The sequence below is a fragment of the Bos indicus genome, chromosome 26, assembly GCF_029378745.1.
Source record: "Bos indicus isolate NIAB-ARS_2022 breed Sahiwal x Tharparkar chromosome 26, NIAB-ARS_B.indTharparkar_mat_pri_1.0, whole genome shotgun sequence".
NCBI lineage: Eukaryota > Metazoa > Chordata > Mammalia > Artiodactyla > Bovidae > Bos > Bos indicus.
In genome coordinates, this window is record NC_091785.1 from 31051786 (window position 1) to 31075126 (window position 23341).

The 23341-nt window shown below is 50.7% G+C and overlaps 1 protein-coding gene and 1 long non-coding RNA gene across 5 annotated transcripts in view; both read left to right on the forward strand.

Moving 5' to 3' along the window:
• The first annotated feature begins 6483 nt into the window (after positions 1–6483).
• Positions 6484–23341, forward strand: part of LOC109553241 (uncharacterized) — a 46417-nt gene continuing 29559 nt past the window's right edge. The window contains exons 1-2 of one of the 4 annotated variants that reach the window (XR_011564286.1): positions 6484–7113; positions 18710–18815. This is a non-coding gene — a long non-coding RNA (uncharacterized lncRNA). Of the gene's footprint in view, positions 7114–15378; positions 16555–18709; positions 18816–23341 lie in introns of those variants that run through there. The other 3 variants (XR_011564287.1, XR_011564288.1, XR_011564285.1) reach the window with 3 other exon arrangements.
• ADRA2A (adrenoceptor alpha 2A) lies at positions 7112–10531 on the forward strand. Its single transcript, XM_019953189.2, has one exon. The coding sequence runs from the start codon at positions 7546–7548 to the stop codon at positions 8950–8952; it is 1407 nt and encodes a 468-aa protein (XP_019808748.2). The 5' UTR covers positions 7112–7545; the 3' UTR covers positions 8953–10531.

The window sequence follows — 23341 nt, forward strand, 5'->3', positions numbered from 1 at the left end:
GGACTTTCTCCCCATTCCTGGCTGTTTACATACACAAAAAGGAATAAATACCTGTTAAAATGTGAAGTCACATTTTCCTACTTTTATTTAGTTTTTAATTCTTATTTTTCACACCAGTTTATTAACTGTCAAACTTTAAGGGGCAGATCTTCAAATATCTTTGTATCTGTCTGAGGAAGAATCAGGTTAATAAAGGAGAAAGTTTTGCCAAATAAACAAATACACTTAATGTATGTCAAGCATCTAGGGAAGCTTGGTGTGCTGCAGTCCATGGGGTCACTAAGAGTCAGACATGACTTAGTGACTGAACAACAACAAAGCATCTATTAAATGCTGAACATTGTGTTATATATTTTCCAGGTATTCATTTATTAAACATTCACTTAAGAGCATGCCTGAGATGCTTATTACTATTTTCCCCATTTCTGTATGAGAAAACCAAGGTCCAGAAAGTTAAGTAAGTTAATACAGTTATTAAGTGACAGAAGTAGGACCAGAGCCCAGGTTTATCTTACTCCAAAGCCTGAATTACTAACGGCTTCACTCCCTGGAGCTGGCAGGCAGGGGCCCCTTTAGGAGGGAAAAGCTTGTGCTTTCCTGGTATCATTAACTAGGGAGAATGGAAAAAAGAAATCATTTCCAGGGAGCAGAATGACCAGATTACCTTTTAAACAGTGTGTGTGTGTGTGTGGTGTATGTGTGTGTTCATGAGGTTTCCATGGTTTCTTTGTGAAAATGTGAAAGGCGATTCACTTTACTTAATTAGGTTAATGAATGTTAGTTTAAAAGTTATTAAGTTTGGTCACAAATATCTCCATTATTCCCAAGGGCCAGAGGCTCTAGCTCACCTGTTGTGCCATATATAGCCATGTACCATAAATAACCATCACTGGCCATAACTGATTCAAGCGTGCTTTTTCTTATGCTTCTGGACAAAGCAGGCAAGACAACTCACCTGAATGTGGTGGGAAAGAGCCCTTATTTGCGAGGACTGACCTGGAAAACTCAGGAGGTAATGGTAAGTTGCATGTGTGCACAACCCTCAGCAGTCAAGTTTTAGTGGAAACGCACACATTTATCTTGCAAGGTCGGCAGCAGCAAAGATCCAGATGAGAGCCCAACCTTTCTGGGCATTCTTAAGATAGAGGTGATCCTGGCACAGACTATTATCTTGGGTCTTGGCCAGAGGGCCCAGTAGGGGCAGAAATCACTTGGCTTCATCTTCCAGGTGGGAGCAGGATGGGCTAGCACCTTAGGGGGGGAAAAAAAAAAGATGAAGGTGATGCTCAGACTTCACACTTTTTCCATGGGAATAGCAGGATGGATCTAACAGTCAGTGATGAGAAACACGGAAGGTGGTAAATAAGGCCACTCCTTCCAACAACACTCTTGGAGGTGATGCTTTTCTTTTGGCTTCCATTCACCTTCAGGAACAATGTGCTTGCAAAGAGCTCCAGCACTGGCAGCAAGAAAGTGGAAGAATTAAATAATAGCTCAGAGGAAGCAATAGATTTTTTTCTAGTGACTGCCAGCCCCTCCTCCCCGCCACCATGTCAGCAATGCAGTGACTTGACAGATGTTAGTAACTGATCGCAGCATTTGGTTCCAGTTGTGTGTGGGGCATGGGCGGCAATGGGAACACTGTTCCCCACCTGCTCATCATGTTCAGATGGGTGAGTGTGTGCCCATATGGTCCATATGCATGGGTGTGTGGCCTGTGTTTGTGTGTCTCAACTTCGATTTGTGAGAGCCTAGGAGTCGGAGAAGGCAATGGCACCCCACTCCAGTACTCTTGCCTGGAGAATCTCATGGATGGGGGAGCCTGGTGGGCTGCAGTCCATGGGGTCGCTAAGAGTCAGACACGACTGAGTGACTTCTTTCACTTTTCACTTTCATGCATTGGAGAAGGAAATGGCAACCCACTCCAGTGTTCTTGCCTGGAGAATCCCAGGGACGGGGGAGCCTGGTGGGCTGCTGTCTATGGGGTCGCACAGAGTCGGACATGACTGAAGCGACTTAGCAGCAGCAGGAGTCCAAGCTAATGAGGATGTAGTTTTTTCTTAGTCTTCAAAAAATAGTAATAAGCTATTAATATCATCTCCAATCCAGTTTTCTGGCTCTTTTTAGATGAAGTCCCCCATGGCTCAGTGGTAAAGAATCTGTCTGCAATACAAGAGACATGGGAGATGCAGGTTTGATCCCTGGGTTGGAAAGATCCCCTGGAGGAGGAAATGGCAACCCACTCCAGTATTTGTGCCTGGAGAATTCCATGGATAGAGGAGCCTGGTGTGGGCTACAGTCCATGGGGTTGCAGAGAGTCAGATGCGACTGAATGACTGAACACACATGCACACACACAAGAATTTTAATATTACCTGGCACTTTAATTATAGATGTAATTCCAGGACAAACAGATAATTTAGTATAAGCTAAATTACATGTATTGGTAATTTGCCTGGCTGGTAGTCATAAATAGACCATCTTCCAGTACTTATGTGTTCCTTTTCAGAAGAAAATATAGATAGAAAGGGAGGTAGAGCTAGAGATATAAAATGAGAGCATCTATGTTTTTTATTTCACACTAGTTAACTAGTAATATGTGTATGTTAATACACATAATTTACCCCCTCCCCACCAACATTTCCCCTTTGGTAACCACAAGCTTTTTTTTTTTTTTTTTCTGTTTTGTAAATAAGTTCATTTATATGATTAAAAAAATTAGATTCCACAGGTAAGTGATATGTGATATCAAATGATGTTTTTCCTTTTCCTGACTTAACTTCACTTAGTATGATAATCTCTAGGTCCATCCATGTTTCTGCAAATGGCATTATTTCATTCTTTTCTATGTCTGAGTAATAGTCCACTGTATTTATGCACCACATCTTCATCCATTCCTCTGCTGATGGACATTTGTGTTGCTTCCATGTCCTGGCTATTGTAAATAGCACTGCAATGAACACGGGTACATTATCTTTTCAAATTATGTTTGTTTTTTTTTTTTTCCAGATATATGCTCAGGAGTGGGATTGCAAGGTCATATGGTAGTCCTATTTTAACTTTTTAAGGAGCCTCCTTGCTGTTCTCCATTGTGGTTGTACCAATTTCCATTCCTGCCAACAGTGTAGGAAGATCCCCTTTTTTAGATATTCTCTCTAGCATTTGTTGTTTGTAGACTTGGAGAATGGCATTCTGACCAGTGTGAGGTGATAGTCAATGTAGTTTTGATTTGCATTTCTCTGATGATTAGTGATGTTGAGCATTTTTTCATGTGTCTGTTGCCCATTTTGTATGCCGTCTTTGGAAAATGGTCTATTCAGATCCTCTGTAGTATGTATTTTTATTAATAGTAGAAATAATAGTGGACCTCCATTTGTGTGCCCTAGACTTCTCCTTAGGCCAGAAATGCCAACTTCCTGATGCCTCTGGTTCCTGGAAGAATATGACACCCTCCTAGCTGACCCAGAAGAACTAGGACAGTTATTCTCAATCTGGAGCCCATCCTTAGCAGCTCCGCCTTCCTTAGACACCACCTTTATGCCCCCACCAAGGCAACTGCTCATCTCTCCTGCCCCCAGTGAGATTTATTATTTATTACTTAGAGCAGTGAATCTTCACTGAGTGTGCATGTTAGCATCTCCCAAGGAGGTTTGTTAAAATACACAGTCTGCATTCCATCACAGCCCTGATGAATCAAAATTACCTTGGTGGAGCACTAGTAAGTCTTTTTCACCTTCCCAAGCAATGCAGATATACAGGCTTGGATAGAAATTATTGTCTTTGTGGATCTCTCTCTGCTCAGTGCTGTCTCACTAAGCAAGCACAGCACTAAATCTTCTATCAAAAAACTAATAGCATCCACATAGCCTTTTAAAGCTCAGAGATACTGACACTGAGTGTCAAACTAAGGAGCTAGAGCATTTAGTGATAGATACATGTGTTACCCTGGTGGCTCAGACGGTAAAGAATCTGCCTGCAATGTGGGAGACCCAGGTTTGATGCCTGGGTTAGGAAGATCCCCTGGAGAAGGGAATGGCAACCCATTCCAGTATTCTTGCCTGGAGAATTCCATGGACAGAGGAGCCTGGCAGGCTACAGCTCATGGGGTCACAAAGAGTCGGACACAACGGAGAGACAAACACATATGTTAAGAGGAAGAACTCTGCATATGAAGAGGCTCTGTAGCTAGCCTTAGACATGTTGTGTACTAGGAACTCAACAAAAGACAGCTATCATTATTATTAATAATTGTCCTGAATTGACCTCCAAGACCCTAGCTCCTTGAAAAACCTGTTTCCATTTTAGGAGAAAAGACTCCAAACCCAGGAATTAAGAAGCTGACTGGCTGCTGACTGGCTGTTTGGGAAGCATTTAAGAAAATGTGACATGAGATGTTATACACAGGCTAGCAGCAGAGATTCCAAGAAAAGAAAGCCCTGTGGCCTCTATTTTCATTTCCCTTTTTGCTTCTGAAATGAGATGGGAAGGAGAGATGTGTGTCAGCAGCTGGTGTGGAGATAGGCGGTGATGGTCTATGAAAACTCGGGCCCTAAGGTCTGTGAACAACACAGTGAAGCCCAGATTGCCATGGGCTTTGATATTTGTCTCTCAGCATTCATACTTGAGGTCTGGGGCTCTTAGTTTCTGTGCAAAGGTGAGCGTGACCACATTTCCAACTGAGTCTCATGCAATCTCTCCGAATCTCTTCTCTCAGGACATACAGAGCTGAGACTTGGTTAGAAGATGGAAAATAGATTTAACAGAGGGAGGAAAGAGTGCCTTAACTTTCTTCAGGTGCTCCAGAAAAGGGGATTAGAAAGGCTCTTCAGAATTAAATCTGGAAAGGGAGGTCATCCAATTGGAGGAATGATTGCAGGAGACACCTGTGAAATACTTTGAAAAGCACAGACTTCAGGACTATCTACAATAAGAGCGACCACATTGATTACTGTATAACTGGCCTGTATCACTGGCAGAGGCTGTAGACATCAGCTGGTGTTGAAGGTGATGCTCAGCCTTGATGCTCAAGGTCCTTAATTTAGTCCTCAGTCCTGAGCCTGAACCCTGCTGGGCAGAGAAGCAATCTGTTCCATCCTTAGAACTTCCAGCTTGATTGACTACATAAGGTATTTTGGTTTAGTAGGCCCTTAAATAAGATAACTTTTCTTTAGGTCTAATCTCTCTCCTGCTGACAGTTCCCATCCTCCTGGGCCTTGCCCTTAAACTGCCTACTGTTTATTTGAAAAGTGCAGATAACACAATACAAGCCGGTACTCTAGCAACCGTTAAAATCTATCTCAGGACACCGAGCATGCAGAGGAACACTGCACTCACCCCCTCTCCATGCTATTTCTATCAGACGGAACCTGGAAAACATTCTCTCTTCTTTTGGTCAGCATCCTCGTCTTACTGAAAGACTGGTGTGCGTGCATCTGAAATGCGGATGTGGTGGGGGGAGAAGTCTAGCTTTCGGCCTCAACAAAGACACAATGGTTCAGAGAAGACCAGAGCAGAGCAACCAGTCAGGCAGGATCCAGGCCTCCGGGATCTGCGGGAAGCGTGGGTTGCCCTGTACTGGCAGGGTGGGCTGCCAGCTCTGGGCTCTGATGCCTGCAGAGCCCTCTTCTGATGTGTCTTCATCAGCCCCAGCTTCACTCTCGCCGGGGAGAGGGTAGCCACACAAGAGTGTATGCGTTAGGAAGATTTCTGCAACATGACAAAGTGCAATAAAAAATCTGGGTTCTCTGTCCCCGAGCATGGACCCAAACTTGCCCTGATATGAGAGAAGGCAGTCTCAGGGACGAGAGTAGGCTCCGGGCGTCCGCGTAGACTGGCAGCGGTGCCGGCGTGCGGCCGGCAGGTGTCAGTGCGCCCTCGCGCTGCCGCCACGCGCCTCCTCCGCTCTAGGACCCCTACTCACCGTGGTCTAGGGGGCGCCGGTTCAGACCCAGTGTGCTCAGGTCTCGCAGCAGCTCTGCAGCTGGAACCACAAAATGGCCGTTTCTCCCCACAGTGGAGCTCCTAACTCTGGCGGAGCCCACTCCGCGTGGGTGTTGCCTCCCTTTCCGCCAAAGGGGTTGGATCCGAACGTGCGCCTTCCTCTCACCAGCTCCACTCGCCCCGCCGCCAGGAGCACTTGCAGGAAAAGTGTGGCCCGGCCCAGGGCGGGGTTGCTCCGGATGCGACCTGTACCGGTAATTGCTTCTCCCGATTCATCCAGGGGACCTCAACACCCTTTCCTCCCAAGTCCCACTCAGCTCGATGTGGCCACTCCCGGGTGCCCAATGTGTTCTGCTCGGCGCGCCCAGAGATGCTTGGCCAATTCCCAGCAGGCTCTCCCCGGGCACGCCCTTTAAATCCCTCGCTCAGGGTATCCGCCTCCCCAAAGGGCCCGTCTCACCAGGGGGGCAGGGTTCCAGTGGGTCCCGCGCTGGGTGAGGGCGCTAGACCCGTGGAGGGGAGGTGCAAGGGGCGGGGGAGGGTCGGCTTCCCACGTGGGGGCTGACGCCGGCTGCTCAGCAACGCCGGCTTGATCCTGGGGCTATAAAACCAGTCCACGGCTAGTGCGGCGGAGAAGCAGCGGCCCGGGCTTCAGTGCAGACGCCTAGCAGCCGGCGCGCCGCCGCCCGGCCACCCCCAGCACCTTCTCTCCCTAGCCCTGCTCTCCTCCCCAAACTCACGCTGCCCTCGGACCCCAGCCTGTCCCGTCGCGCTCAGCGCCCGAAGCTCGCCGTGCCGACGCCCAGGAGACCTCCTGCCTCGGTCGCGATTCCTGGAGGGCCGATCGCCCACCCGCCCGGGTCCGCCTGAGGACGGGGGCGCCTTCATGCGGCCCCCACATTCCTCATCCCGCCGCCGCCGCCGCCGTCTCCGAGCTCCGCGCGCTGCGCCCCAGCCCCAGCAGGGCACTCAACTTTGGAAGTCCCGCGACGCTCCGAGAGGCGGCAGAGTCCGCACCGTGGCCCCAACCCGGGCCCCGCCGGCCCCGCCGCGTCTGGGGGAAGCGAGAGAGTCGGTGTTCGCTTCGGAGATATAAGGAGAGAGACACACGACCCCAAGCCAGCATCAGCACCCCTCGGCTGCCTCCCGGGTTGGGGGCGGGCCCCGCACACGGTAAGACCTCTTGCTTTCGCTCAGGCTCAAGAGTCAAAGATATAGAAACAGATATATTTAATTTCCTGTTATCTTTCCAAGTCATCAGGCCACCGATGATTTTTGTTCTCTCTTGAAGAATAAATATCTCTTTCCCCATCGGTTCGACCTACTCTCTCCCGCCGCTTAGAAATAAAACTTGGCTGTATCTAGGAGCTGGGAGCGAGAAGGCGCCGACCCCGAGAGCCCAAAGCGCGCGGACCGGGTGCGGTTCGCGGGAGCCGGGCCCATGGGCCGCTAGCGGTCCCCCAGCTCGGGGCCCGGCCTCCCTGAGGCCCCTTCTCCATGTGAGGTGCGGCAGGGCGAGCGGGGCGCGAGAGGAAGAGGAGGACCCACGGGCACCGGGCCGGAAGGCAGCTGGCAGCAGGCCCAGGCGAGTGGGCACCCGCGTTCATGTTCCGCCAGGAGCAGCCGCTGGCCGAGGGCAGCTTCGCGCCCATGGGCTCCCTGCAGCCGGACGCGGGCAACGCGAGCTGGAACGGGACCGAGGCCCCGGGGGGCGGCGCCCGGGCCACCCCCTACTCCCTGCAGGTGACGCTGACGCTGGTGTGCCTGGCTGGCCTGCTCATGCTGTTCACAGTGTTCGGTAACGTGCTTGTCATCATTGCTGTGTTCACAAGCCGCGCGCTCAAGGCGCCCCAGAATCTCTTCCTGGTGTCTCTGGCTTCGGCGGACATCCTGGTGGCCACGCTTGTCATCCCTTTCTCGCTGGCCAACGAGGTCATGGGCTACTGGTACTTCGGCAAGGCGTGGTGTGAGATCTACCTGGCGCTCGACGTGCTCTTCTGCACGTCTTCCATAGTGCACCTGTGCGCCATCAGCCTGGATCGTTACTGGTCCATCACCCAGGCCATAGAGTACAACCTGAAGCGCACGCCACGCCGCATCAAGGCCATCATCGTCACGGTGTGGGTCATCTCGGCCGTCATCTCCTTCCCCCCGCTCATTTCCTTCGAGAAGAAGAGAGGCAGGAGTGGCCAGCCGTCCGCCGAACCGCGCTGTGAGATCAACGACCAGAAGTGGTACGTCATCTCGTCGAGCATCGGCTCCTTCTTCGCGCCCTGCCTGATCATGATCCTGGTCTATGTGCGCATCTACCAGATCGCCAAGCGCCGCACCCGCGTGCCGCCCAGTCGCCGGGGTCCCGATGCCACCGCCGCTGAGCTGCCAGGGAGCGCCGAGCGCAGGCCCAACGGCTTGGGCCCGGAGCGCGGCGGCGTGGGCCCCGTGGGCGCCGAGGTCGAGTCGCTGCAGGTCCAGCTCAATGGTGCCCCGGGGGAGCCCGCGCCCGCAGGGCCGCCGGACGCCGACGCGCTGGACCTAGAGGAGAGCTCCTCGTCTGAGCATGCTGAGCGGCCCCCGGGGTCCCGCAGGTCGGAGCGCGGGCCCCGGGCCAAAGGCAAGGCCCGGGCGAGCCAGGTGAAGCCCGGGGACAGCCTGCCGCGGCGCGGGCCGGGGGCGACGGGGCTGGGGGCACCCACGGCCGGGCCGGCGGAGGAGCGCTCTGGCGGGGGCGCCAAGGCGTCGCGCTGGCGCGGGCGGCAGAACCGCGAGAAGCGCTTCACCTTCGTGCTGGCGGTGGTCATCGGAGTGTTCGTGGTGTGCTGGTTCCCCTTCTTCTTCACCTACACGCTCACGGCCATCGGCTGCCCCGTGCCGCCCACGCTCTTCAAGTTCTTCTTCTGGTTCGGCTACTGCAACAGCTCGCTGAACCCGGTCATATACACCATCTTCAATCACGACTTCCGCCGCGCCTTCAAGAAGATCCTCTGCCGGGGGGACAGGAAGCGGATCGTGTGAGTGCGGAGTCCGCGCCCGGAGAACAGACTTGCGCTGACTGCAGGCAGCTGGGATCCAGGGGGCGCGTCTACGTGGTCCTGCCAAAACCCGGGTCCTGCCTGTTCCTAGTTTCTTGGCCCCAGGATGGCTCTGCAGCTTCTTGCGGGCATCTGCGCTCTCCTACCTGAGAAAAGTACTGGCTGGGAGGGCCACACCCCCCACTCCAACCCCCTCATTATTGTTAGGGCAGCTCCTCACTCAGAGCCATCTTCCTGGGTTCTTGGGCAGCCCCAAATCAGTATTGTTTTCTAAAAGTATTTTCACCTCACCTGGGCCCAGCTGTCACAATCGTTCAGAGCAAGCACGAGAGGCCAGAGGGGATGGAGGGCTCCCAAAGGGTTAACAGATGGGGTGGGGGTGGGGGTTACCCAGCCCCGGCTAATTGCTGTCCCCCTTCCCCAACTCTATTTTTAAACAAATGCTCAGGGCAGCCCTGCCAGCCCTCCCATCCCCCTCCCCCTTGTAAATATACACTATTTTTGATAGTACTTGGGGATGGGGATGGGGATGGGGACCTAAATGTCTCTTGGCTTTTGATGTTTGAATCCTGGCTACTGATGTTTGAATCCTGGAGATGCTCTCCAGGCAGACACATTGTGTCTAGTTCAGGGCAAGCCTCTTTGCAAAGTGAGTCCTTTTCTGGTGTCATTACCCTCTCTGTGTCCTTTTCACCAGCAACTGGTGACTGTCCCTTGGGACTGGACTTGCGTTGAGATTTCCTGAGGGGGAAAAGATTTCTGTCCATTTCCCCACCCCTGTGCCTAACAGCATAATTGCCTTGTCCTATGTAAATATTACAAGGATGGATCAAGACAGAAGTAAATGAACCTTTCTGCCTTGCAGCAGCCCTGTGTATAAAGCCATTATTCTTGGATGCACCCTTTTTCACTCCAGTACTGCACTTTAAAACCTTCTCTTTCCAGTGTCCCCTTCCTCCCTTCCTCTGGGGCCACTGCTTGAAAAATATGTATGTTTCCATCTTAGATGTATGTGTTACCACTCCCTCCTTCAGAGTGCTGACTGTGGGAAATCTTTTACCTGCTGTTTTTAGACACGGAGAAGTGGAAATTATGTGGAAGAAGCAAACCTGATACAATTTGCCCAAAGTAAACAGTTTGAAGAGACAAATGGGCTTGCCCAACTGTACAGTTCCTGCCCCAAGAGCTCTTAAGTATCAAAGTGTTGTCCATTTTTCCTCCCTGTTTTTCTGGTTGAGATCAAGTCATTGATAAACTCCCAAAGTCAAGGGAGAAGGGCGGAGACCTTGTTTACATCCAAGTTGCCCTATGTTTTAGACAGAGACTCTTTAAGGCCTGCGCTCATATTTCACTAAAGAAAAATTAATGTCAGCACATGTTGCTAATGACAGTGGATTTTTTTTAACAAAAAGTTTACAGATCAAATGTGAAATAAATATGAATTAAATGGTCTGTCTGTTATCTGAGTTTTCAAAAGCATTAAGACTCTGGAAACATCTGAATTTATGTATATTTGAAATTAAAAAATACTTATGCATTATAAAACACTTTTAAAAGGCCAAGCAGTAACAAAGCTGCCATTTATCATCTGTTTCTTCTTTGCCAGATGCGATGGTGAGTCTGTTATAAGCTCTGTTTCATTTAATTGTCCCCCAAAGCCTATGAGGGTAGGTACTGTTATGATCCCCATCTAACAGGTGAAAAAAACTGAGTCTCAGAGGGCAAGGGATTTATTCAAGGTTAACCACAGTGGGGGGAGTGTACTGCATGCAGGGTGATCAGGTCTTAGGGTCTGTACTGTTCACCCCAGAGTCTTGCCAGAGTTATATCACTAAGACTTCGCAGAATGCTCCCAGCAGTGGAGTCTCTACACAAGGTGTGCTATATCTCCAGAGCACTGGATATATTCCAAGTGTGCAGGTATACACCCTGAGTGTGTAGATATACACAAAGTGTGTGCATGCTGCAGTGTTTTATGTGTTATTCCTCAAAATGTATCCATCGCCCAAGTGTGGTAGATACACCAATTATGCCATATACTCCAAATGTGTACCAGACCTAACAATGTAATGTATACAACATGTGGTACATAGCCCATAGGACGGGATAGGCTTCCCAGGTGATGCTAGTGGTAAATAACCTGCTTGCCAACGCAGGCGATGCCTGGGACAAGGGTTCAGTCCCTGATTTGGGAAGATCCCCTGGAAGAGGGCATGGTAATCCACTCCAGGAGTCTTGCCTGGAGAATCCCATGGACAGAGGAGCCTCAGACACTACTGAAGCAGCTTAGCACGCAAGCGTGGTATATGAAGCAATTGTGGTATAAACCTAAACAGAACCACATATTTGATCGGTTGAGTTGTCTCTGGCCAAAGGCTGGGATCCTTCCTGTTGCATTCCTGTAATATTGAGTTCTCTCCCTATGTCTAGGAGGGCTTACGACCCTTGCCCTGTGGTTATGGTGATGGCACTTTGAAGCTGGAAGGGTCTAGAAATCCAGGAATTCAGCCCCTCATCTTCTTAGAGGAAGTGACCTGCTCAGGGTCCTCCAGCTCTGGGTGACCTTCTGTTGAAAGCAACTGGCCAAGAGTGGAATATTAATAGTTCTCATGTGTGTATTATAAAAGGCTGTGCTGGTGAAGGAGAGTCACCGTCCCAGGAGCTGGGTTTGAGGGGCAATCCCAAGCCACAGATCCAAGTCTGGGGGGAGACGGGTTTGTAAGACCAGCCACTTACAACACACATGCAGCCCAGCTCTGGATGCCCCAGAAGCAGATCATCAGTTCGCCTCCAGGTGTTCCCTCTGGGCAGCACCTGCAATATCTCCTTATTAACTTTTTTGGGGTGGGGTTGGGGTGAGGGTGGGCTTCCTTCATAGCTCAGCTGGTAAAGAATCTGCCTGCAATGCAGGAGATCCCAGTTCTATTCCTGGGTTGGGAAGATCCCCTGGAGAAGGAATAGGCTACCCACTCTAGTATTCTTGGGCTTCCCTGGTGGCTCAAGCGATAAAGAATCTGCCTGCAATACGGGAGACCTGGGGTTTGATCCCTGATTTGCGAAGATCCCCTGGAGGAGAGCATGGCAACCCACTCCAGAATTCTTGCCTGGAGAATCCCCCATGGACAGAGGAGCCTAGTGGGCTACAGTCCACAAGGTCGCAAAGAGTCGGACATGACTGAGTGACTAAGCACAGCACAGCACAGGGGTTAGGGTAGGTATGCAGGGGTGGGAGGGTGCAGAGCCCTTAGAAGGGATCTGGGCTTTGAGGGGCCTGGAAGAAGGAAGACCATGTTTCTGAGGGGTTTTATTAGAGGTGGGAGGGAGTGTCCTCTAGCATCAGATGCTCTGACTCTGAAGACAGGACAGTGGACAGGCATTTGGCTCCAGCAACCCTTGCCTGGAGCTTCAGAAGCCACAGCCTTTGGCATCAAGGCTGCCCTGTCTGGGGCTGTGCCCTGCTCCCTATCCCCACAGCAGCCTCCTCTCTCCCAGCTTGCTCAAGGCACCCATTGCCCCAAAGGCAAACAGTGGCAGACGATAGGCCAGCCCGACAGGCCCCCAGACTGGGCTGTGTGTCCCAGACACAGGGGCAGATACAAACACTGCTTGATGTTAACTGCTGTCTTCAGGGAAGTGGCCCTGCTCTCTGAGAAAGGGGAAGTGTGGGCACTAGAGCCACAGAGGGCAGGCCCTCCCTGCCCCACCCCAGCAGCAGAGAAGCCCCAGAGATGGATGAGGCCTGGGGAAGGGAGGGGAGAGAGGGCTGGAGCTGAGGCTAGGATGCTGGGGGCAGCACTGTTCACTGCAGAGGCCTCAAGCCGCAGTCCAATAGGTCTGGGGTGGGGGACGGGATTTGAGGATCTCAGTCTAAAGATGAGGAGATAAGCCTGTCAGTCTAGGACTTCCGGTCTATATCTGATCCTGATTACCTGGGTCTGTTTTTGTGGTGAAGTCTTCTATTTTACGTGATTTTGGTTGGGGCACCAAAAGCCACTGGCTTTGGGCTCTGAAGCATGTCTTGCCAGGCTCACTCCCACCCAGTGCCTGGAGTTGGGGGCGGGCAGCCTCCTTTGAGCCTAAGCCCCAAGGGTCTGTCTTTCCTGAAAGTCTCAGTTCAATTTCTTCTCTGCTAAAGGGCTGGAGGAGGGTTTTCCCTGGTGTGTGTGTATTTAGTCACTAAGTCATGTCTGACTCTTTGTGACATCATGGACTATAGCCTACTAGGCTCCTCTGTCCATGGAATTCTCCACAGCGAGGATACTGGAGTGGGTTGCCATTTCCTTCTCCAGAGGATCTTCCCAGACCAGGATTGAACTCGGGTCTCTGGCATTAGCAGCCCCTTCCTTAGTGACTCAGTGGTAAAGAATCCACCTACCAATGCAAGAGATGTGGGTTCAATCCCTGGGTCAGGAAGCTCCTCTAGAGGAGGAAATGGCTACCCACTCCAGTATTCTTGCTGGAAAAAGTCCATAAACAGAAAAGTTTGGCAGGCTATAGTCCATAGGGTTGCAAAGAATCTGACAACTGAGTGAGCATGTGCACACACACACACACACACACACATCTCTGTGCTGTGAGTGTGCAGTGTGGAGAGATGGCTGTGGCTGGGGGCTCAGGGAGTAAGATGCAGGGGCTCAGAGATGCCAAGACTTAGGCTTAGGGAGGACGGATGGGAAGGCAACTCTGGTTCTAGAAGCTGAGCCCTGTGGAACAGTGCCAGGCCTATATAACGCCCCAAGGCCTAAGTCAGTCCCCAGATTTTGTGTCTCCAACTTCATCACTGAAGATGTCCTGTCAAATGTCTGTTCCCATTTGGGGACACCTGTCAGGAAGCCCACTTCCCAAACTCAAGCTGAGTGTGTGAATCGGAGAATCACAATCCACACTGGCCTAGCCAAGACTCTGAGAAGACCTAAAGAAAAAGTACCGGTTAAAGATTGTTTTTTCTTTTTGTTTTTTGCTTAGTTGCTCAGTTGTGTCTGACTCTTTGCAACCCCATGGGCTGTAGCCCACCAGGCTCCTCTGTCCGTGGGGATTCTTCAGGCAAGAGTACTGGAGTTGGGTTGCCATGCCCTCTTCCAGGGGATCTTCTCAACCCAGGGATTGAATCCAGGTCTCCTGCACTGCAGGCGGATTCTTTACTGTCTGAGCCACCAGGATGGCTCAGCATCCAGAATGAGGGCTCAATGTCACTCTCACCTGCAGCCTCTGCCCTGGGCCCTGCCACCCTCCACGGTCGACCTGGAGTCTGGGATGCAGGAAAGGGCGCCTTCCTCAGCAGAGGGCATGCCTGCAAGGGAAGCCCTGTGAAGTCACTGAGATTAATCACAAACACCAGAGTCTGTCTTGAAAATAGCATCGATCTCTTTGATTACCAGAAGTCCTGGGGTTTAGAGTCAAGCAAAAAAAAGAAACAGGGCCTGTTGGAAAAAGCCTGGACTAGGCATCAGGAGGCCTGGATTCTAGTGCTGTGGTGTGACCTTGGGTAAAAGCTTTTCTGAGCCCCCATGACTTCATTTATAAAATGAAAATGGTTGGTCTGGATCCCTGCTATTTAAAACTGTGTTTCATTGTACTTATATAACTATAAAAATTAATCTCAATCTCTATCTCCCATCTATCCTCAGCCTCTCTGTCTATCCAACCACATCATCTATTAATAGCTGATGAAATGCTGGTTCAGTGACCTTTAATAGGTACCTTTTAGAGACTTCCTTGGGGGTTCAGCGGTTAAGGCTCTACGCTTCCAACGCAAGTGGCAAGATTTTGATTCCTGGTCAGGGAACTAAGATCCCATGTGCAGTGTGGCCAGAAAGAAAGCAAAAACAAAAAACAATCTTTAACAGGTACTTTTTCTTTAGGTCTTCTTAGTCTTAATTATGCCAGTGTGGATTGCGATTCTCCGAGAGGAGATGATATGGTGTGTTAGGTTTCCAAAACTCCCTGGACTGCAGAATTTCATTTTTTTTACGGAGCATCTCAGTGAATGGTGTTTGCAGAAATACTTGTTGGACCTTGCTGGGCCGAGGGGTCTCACCAGACTTTTCTGTTGATGGGTTTTAAGTGTCTGCTCTCTCCTGTCCTTGCCTTAGATGTGAGGCGTCCCCCCACCCCAACCCCCAGGCTGCAGTCCCTCTCCCCTACCAGGCAGTGGAGCTGAGCCAGAGGAGGAGGCTGGGAGGAGGGGTGGACTGTTCTGGAGAGGTGGCACTGGTTCTTTGCAGTTTCCTTAGCAGCTGCTGTCCCGTGGAAGGGGAGTCTGACCCCAGGGAGCTCAGGAGGGTGTGGAAGGCCAGTTGGGAGTGGCCTGTCAGGTTCTTTCAGTTCCGCTCAAGGGCAGGAACTTGGCCCTCTTTGAAATTTGCATCTGAGAAAAACAAGATGGTTAGCTGAGAAGGTAAGTGATGAGGGATTAAGAGCGTACTCTTAGTACAAGGCGCATCAGGGTTAAAGCACCAAGGGGCAGTGACACCCTGGAGCTGCCAGGGGTCAGAGGACTGAGGGGAGAGGGCTGTAACTCAAATATTAGAGTTGCAGTTTGCAGGGAGGGTGTCTGGAAGGTGCCTTTGGTCAGGGTCACTGTAGCCAGTGGGCATGGAGAGAGCCTGGGGGATAACACCTCCTCTGCCCTCAACCGGCCACCGGCCTGGGCTCAGAGCAGGAGGGCAACGGCAGAGGTGGTAGGCACGGGGTAGGCGGGCAACATCCAGCACAGAACCCGCCGCTTGAGAAAGGCTGAGCGATGCCAGTCTGGGGGAGACAGGCTGGCGGGAGGCCAGCACCTCGTTTCTTCAGCGTGTCTGTGGCCAGCTCTGTGGGCCGCTGGGCAGACCTCGTGGGTGGGAGGGTGTATGTTGGGCTTGTTATGAGCAGATCAGACTGGGCACACACACCGACACACAGACCCACACACCTGCCATCTGGCCCATCCGGTGAGAGAGAGCCCCAGGCACCCTTTGACCAAAGCTCTCTAGACTGGCCTCATGCCTGTGAGGTCCAGCTTAGACAGCCGAGAAGCAGACACTGGGCTGTCTGGCAGTGATGACCAGCAGACTGGGGCCTCGGTGGGGAGGGGTGGGCACTGGCCCAGGTCAGTGACCCCATCTGTGCCCTGGGTACACTGGGGACACGGCTGCTCCTTACCCAGCACCTGAGGGCACCCCTTGGCCTTCCTGCTCACAGATACACACCTTCAGGATGCTTTTTCATGCCATTAGCCCCAGAGGAAGCTTCCCGGTGGCTCCGAGGTAAAGACTCTGTCTGCCCATGTAGAAGACACAGGTTCAATCTCTGGGTTGGGAAGATCCCCGGAAAGAGAAAACAGCAACCCACTCCAGTATTGTTGTCTGGAGAAGTCCATGGATGGAGGAGCCCGGCAGGTTATAGTCCATGGGGTCGCAGAGTCGGACACGACTTCGTGACTAAGCAACAACAAATGATGAACCTCAGCGGAGGCCTGAGAGTTTAATGCACGACAGATTCCTTTCTCCATCCGTTCATTCACTCAACAACAAGTTTTTGGAGCTGTTCCCAAGCTAATATCACTGATAGCGTTCCATTCATGCTTGGTGCTGGGGATAGAATGGTAAGATAATCAGGATCTTGACCTTGCAGAGCTTCTTCTTTTGAGGGGGAGACAGATATTAAGTGGGTACAGGGGAGTGGTAAGCAGGTTGACAAAAGTGGGAGACAGGGGCTCACTGAGGGGGAACCTGGCCTGGGCTAAGGTGTCAGGGGAGGGGCTTAGAGGAGTGACCGCTGGGTGAGGACAGAGGGATGGGCAGGTAGGTCTGGCAAAGGGGCTGGGGGTGAGAGAGGAGCGCCATTTGTTCCGGTCACTAAATGAAGTCCACCCTGCTTGGACCGTATGTCCTGAGAGACTGACAGAAGGGTGAAGAGGCTGGAGACGGTTGGGACCAGGCCACACAGCCATTTGGAAAGATTCATCTCGAGGGCAATGCAGAGCCACTGGAGGGATTTGGAGCGGAGGATGAAAGTGATCAGAGGGTGTTTGTTTGGAACAATATTCTGGCTGCTGAGTGGGGACTGATGGGGTGAGGCATCTCAGGAGCAGTAGCGAAGAGATGATAGGAGCTTGGAAAGTCCAGGGCCCCTGCATCCCCTGAGGTTACCCAAAGGCAGTGCCAGACTTGGTGCAGACCCAGACACTGGGATTTCAGAGAAGTCTTTGCTGGCAAAATACTAGTACACACCACCGCCCCACCCTCTGTGGATTTCCATCTCTAGAGGGTGAGTCCCAGGCTCAGAGCTTCCTGTTTCTGGTTACATGAAACCATCTTGAAGGGTTAATTCAACCCTAACCTAACCCTAACCCTAATTCAGTCTATCTCGGTGGGCTGTAGATCTGGTCATGTGACTTGGTCTGACTCCGGGCATGATTTGAACCTCAGCAGCCTTATCTCTGGGGCTTCCCAAGTGGCACTAGTGGTAAAGAACCTGCCTGCCAATGCAGGAGACATGAGAGAGGCAGGTTTGATCCCTGGGTCAGGAAGATACGCTGGAGGAGGAGGGCATGGCAACCCACTCCAGTATTCTTGCCTGGAGAATCCCATGGACAGAGGAGCTTAGTTGGCTACAGTCGATAGGCTCGCAAAGAGTCAGGACTGAGCGACTGCATGCACACACACGCCTTATCTTTACCACAATCAGGGAGGATTAGAGGAGGCCATGAGAATAGAGGTCGGTGTGTCCCCTGAGCCCCTCAAAGGCTTGTTGGCAATGTGAGATCATGAGAGTTGGAGGCCCTCAGCACCCCGTGGATTCTGCTTGGGACCAGGAGATTTGATAATCCAGAAATCTGGGACTCGCCCCCCTTATTCCTGCACTAGGCTTAACCAGGCCCCTCCAGGGGAAAAGCCCTCTGTTTGCAAGTTCAGGAAACCTGTAACTTGGCACACCTGTCTACTCTGCCTGCCATGAGGCACTTTCAGCTGCAGACTCACGGTGCCTGTGCACCCCTCCCTCTGACACTTCATACCTGATCGTTGGCTTGAAATCTAGTCCCTACGCTTTCAACATGTGCTTATTATTTGCCATTGACCTGTCTCTCCCAGAAGTTCCCAGAGAACGAGTTTGGGTCTTGGAGAGGATGGCTGGGATTTCTGAGAAGGACACTTTAAGACTTGGGAGTCAGAAGATCTGATTATAATCCTGGTTCCAGCACCTCCCCTTGATTTTAACCTTCAACAGATGACCAACCTCATTTTCCCCACCTGTAACTTGGAGATGATGGTTGCTAGCATTTTAGTCAATTGCCCAGGCCAGTGCTCACATAGGGCTGAGACAAATGTGTGTGTGCTAAATTGCTTCAGTCATGTCTGGCTCTTTGCAACCCTATGGACTGTAGCCCACCAGGCTCCTCTGTCCAGGGGATTCTCCAGGCAAGAATACTAGAGTGGGTTGTCATGCCCTCTTGCAGGGGATCTTCCTGACCCAGGGACTGAGCCCTTGTCTCTTATGTCTTCTACATTGACAAGTGGGTTCTTTACCACTAGCACCACCTGGGAAGCCCCTAGAAACCAATACTGCCAGTCTTTTCTGCTCCAGCTTGGAAGCTGCTCTAAGCTGAGTCGGGCTGGGCTGGCTGGTTTGGATGGTGCCAGCATCATGGCTTCTGAACTGCTGTTTTAGGGAGATTTGTGATGGTAATTTGACGTGTCAGTCTCTTAGCTTTCTCTCTTTCCAGCTGGATGAAAGCAAGACCTTGTGTTCTTTATTAGAGCCAGAGGGTAGGACTGGACAAACTTCAAGACCCAGACCAGATCCATAGTGACCACGATGGTTTCTCCTGAAGCAGCCCTGAAACCGAAGTCTCCTGGTGGCCAGGTTAGTGCTCCTTCCTGCCTTGCTGCACCCCAGGCTGGTTTACTGTGTTCTGATGATAGCACTCTGTCCTTGTCTCCATGACTTTGCTTCTCCTACAAGTGGAAAACCACACCATCCTTCCCCGGCTGCCTAGCAAAATCACGTCTAAACATTAAAGCCAAGCTACACCCCAGGACTCTTTAACGTTAGTGATGGGAGGAACCTGGGATTTGACAACAGTTATTTCAGGGCTTAAACCTCGGGTCTGACTCCTTTTTGACATCCTTCCCTGTTCGTGAAGGTGGCCAGTAGGGGTGTGTGGGGAGGGTACCATGCTGCCAATCAGAGGGGCTGCTCCTGGGCTTGCCCTCAGCCCAGCCCATCCTCCAAGGCTCTGAGGGAGCATCTTTCTACCACTCTTTCTTCTTGCTCAAATGGCTTGGGTCCAAAGACTGGTGTCTTCACCAACTCTACTGTACCCACTTCATGGGGGAACTTTTGTCAGAAGAGTTTCAGACATAAACCAAGAGGAAAGCATGAGAAATGTGGATATTTTGCTTTTGGAATGATCTCTCCCCTTTCAGCATCCCCTCGCCTAAAGTTCTCCCAACCTCTCCAGCACCTGGATAAGGGGCTTGGACACTGGTGTTAGACATGGAGTTACATGGTGGCTCCATCTCTGGCTGTCTATATGAATTTGGACATGTTTCATTTTCCAGAACCTCACAGGTTTTTACCCTCTGAAAAATGGGTAAAATATTACCTTTCCCCACAATGTCATGGCCTGGCTATCATTTCATTTCTACATGTTTATCATGTTTTATATGTTTGAGAGTTTAAGTTCCAAAGAGGGAGGAGCTATGTTATCTGCTGAGTCTTTGGCACCTGAAACCCCTAGTAGGTACCAGTAAACATTTGTCAGATACAGTGAGTGAATTATGTGTGATGTGATGGAGGACACAGAGGGCAGTACTGTATCTCTCTCTATTAATATTATCTATCTTCTATCTATTATCTACCCACCTACCTACCTACCAATTGGCCAAAAAGTTCATTGGGGTTTTTCCATAACATCTTACAAAAAACCCCAAATGAACTTTTTGGCCAACCCAATATCCATCTATCTGTCTGTCTGTCTGTCTATCCATTTGTCTTAATATATCTATATACTTCTCATTTGGCAGTGGGATGAATGCTTGGGAATATGGAAAAGGGTTTCAGCTTTTAAACCCAGAGAGATGGTGTATGAGTCAAGGTTCTCCGGACACAGAACCGGTACGATGTTTTTATGTGTGTGTCTCTGTATCTATGAATTTACCTATATATCTGCCTATCTATGGGTTTCCTTGGTAGCTCAACTGGTAAAGAATCCACCTGCAATGAAGGAGATACCGGTTCGATTTGTGGGTCAGGAAGATCCCCTGGAGAAGGGATAGGCTACGTATTCCAGTATTCTTAGTCTTCCCTGGTGGCTCAGATGGTAAAGAATCCGCCTGCAATGCGGGAGACCTGGGTTTGATCCTTGGATTGGGACAGTCCCCTGGAGGAAGGCATGGCAACCCACTCCAACCTATGGAGAATCCCATGGACAGAGGAGCCTGGCAGGCTATGGAGCATGGGGTGGCAAAGAGTCAGACATGACTGAAGTGACTAAGCACAGTACAGCTGCCTGTCTATGGAGATTAATTTAGAGAACTGACTCACACAATTGTGGAAGCTGGCAAGGTTAATATCTATAGGGTAGGCTGGAGGCCCATCGAAGAGCTGCAGTTTACAGGTAGTCTGCCGGCCAAGTACCCTCTTGCTTGGGGGAGGTCAGTCTTTTTCCCTTAAGGCTCTAGCAGAGGGGTGAGACCCACCCACATTATGGATGGCAGGCTGCTTTACTCAAAGTCTACTGATTTAAATGTTAATCTTATCTTTAAAAAAATACAAACACCTTTTCAGAGACATCTTGGATAATGTTGAATCAGATATCTGGGTACTGTGGCCTAGCCATTTCATTCTGCAAATATATATGTGTGTGTGTGTGTATATATAACCATTACATGCGAGGTTGCTCAGTTGTGTCCGACTATTTGCAACCCCATGGACTGTAGGCCATCAGGATCCTCTGCCCATGGGGATTCTCCAGGCAAGAATACTGGAGTGGGTTGCCATGCTCTCCTCCAGGGGATTTTCTCAACTCAGGGATCGAACCCAGGTTTCCCTTATTGCAGGCGGATTCTTTACTGCCTGAACCACTAGGGAAGCCCAAGAACACTGGAGTGGGTAGCCAATCCCTTCTTCGGGGGTCTTCCCAACCAAGGAATTGAACTGGGGTCTCCTGCATTGCATGTGGATTCTTTACTAGCTGAGCTACCAGGGAAGCCTAGCTACCCATTTTAGACAGGTTAAAACAGAATGGTGATCTAGACGTTTGTCTGTACTCAGGACAGTGGGGTACGTTTTCCTGCCCCAGCTTTTAGCCCAGACACAAAAGGCGGTCTCAGCTCATTAAGACTGGCCCTGACCTGGCAGGGAAGGACCAGAAAATGCTCAGAACTGATCAGCTCACATGGTTCAGTGCTTTCCAATCACATCCCAGTGGTCTTTTGTGTGTGCAGCAGAGACACCAGCCTTTGCTTTGCTCTCTGGGTGACTCAGCTGCTCCCTGCCACTCTCCATGGAGACTGCGAGAGGAAGCCTCAAAGTCAGGGTCACGCTGGGCCCACATTAGTAGCCGCTCTGGGTTCTCTGTCATGCAGTCTGCACCTGGCAGGATCTGGGCCTCCCTATCATCACACTTGCTCACCCACAAGCAGCTCTGGCTGTGCTCACTGTTCACAGTTTGGTCCTGAACCACTCACTGCCGCTCACTTGCCTATGCCCTCGTCTAACTGCTGGCTGTCCTGGCAGCCACCGTGGTCACTGACTCTCAGTTCATTTTGTTTCGGTTTGGGCACAGGCTGTTGTCCTCTGGGTCTGGCTTCTCTTGTTGATACTTGCTCAGTGACAGTGATGCCTGCTCTCTGTCCCAGAAACACGTGCAGAATGTCTTGGGCATACCTCCCTGACCCAGTCCCTGGGGCCTTACTAGGATGCTGACAGGGGTGACTCACTCTCTGCGGGGCTCATGTACACGGCTGAACCTGGGCAGTTCCCATGGTGGGGGAGTGAAGGGTGTAGGACCATGGGAGCAAGGTGGAGAGAGGCAGGAGATGTAGGGTACCTTTTGTGAGACTCCAAATCTGAGCTCTTCCTGGGGTCAGACCATTTGTGTGACCTTCTGCACATCACTGTCGTTGCCCTTGTCCCTTCACATTGCTGTGACATGGACTACGATGCCACAGACTGAGTGGTTTGTAAACAACAAAAACTTATTTCTCATAGACCTGGAGGCCAGAGGGCCCAAGATCCAGGGGCCAACGTGGTTGGGTGAGGACCCTCTTCTGGGCTTAAGGCTTGTATCTTCCTGGGGCAGAAGGGACAAGAGAACTCTTCAGGGTCCTTTTTAGAGAAACACTAATGCCATTCATTAGAGCTCTGCTCTCATGCCCTGAGCACCTCCCAAATGCCCCACCTCTTAATATCATCATATTGGGGGTTAGAATTTGAACATACAAATTTTGAGTGGGTGCAAACATTCAGAACATGGTAGTCATGGTCCCACCTCTGAACCCATCAGAGACAGAAGACTTTTGCTAGTATTGTTGGGACCGGCTGAGTTCACTTATCACCTGGGTTCACTGTGGTAGATGGCAGAGTCTGAGAGGGATGGAATCTTGGTGACATCAGTTTAGCCCTCAATCCAGATGAATATGAAGTAAGATCTTCCTCCAGACTTAAAAAAAATTTTCGTAAGCAATTAAATTCCCTTGCTTTTATTTAAGCCAATCTCAACTGGGTTTTCTGTCATCTGCCACCAAGAAAATCCTAATGGAGCCAGCCCTGTGATCTTTGGGTCAAAGTCACCTCATCAATATTCTCAAAGGCTACGTGATTTTTTTAAAAAAACTTTATTAGAGGATAATTGCTTTACAATATCGTGCTGGTTTCTGCCATGCAACAACATGAATCAGCCACAGAAATACATGTGTCTCCTCCCTCTTGAACTTCCCTCCCATCCCCCCACTCTAGGTGGTCACGGAGCACTGGGCTGAGCTCCCTGTGTCACACAGCAAATTCACATGGGCTCTCTATTTTGCATATGGTAATATGTATGTTTCCTGCTGCTCTCTCAGTTCGCCCAACCCTCTCCTTCCCCCACTGTGTCCACAAGTATGTTCTCTATGTCTGCATCTTCGAAGGCTGCCTGACTTTGAAGGGCATTTAGTTGTTTTGCTTCTTTAATTGGGCGTCACTTGGTCCTTGTGTTAGGATCAGCTATCTAATCCAATTCTTTGAAACTCTGCATTCAGATGCTTATATCATTCTTTGGAAGGAATGATGCTAAAGCTGAAACTCCAGTACTTTGGCCACCTCATGCAAAGAGTTGACTCATTAGAAAAGACTCTGATGCTGGGAGGGATTGGGGGCAGGAGGAGAAGGGGACGACAGGATGAGAT

Coding starts and splice junctions, on each gene's coding strand:
- ADRA2A (XM_019953189.2), top strand. CDS start 7,546: ATGTTCCGCCAGGAGCAGCCGCTGGCCGAGGGCAGCTTCGCGCCCATG.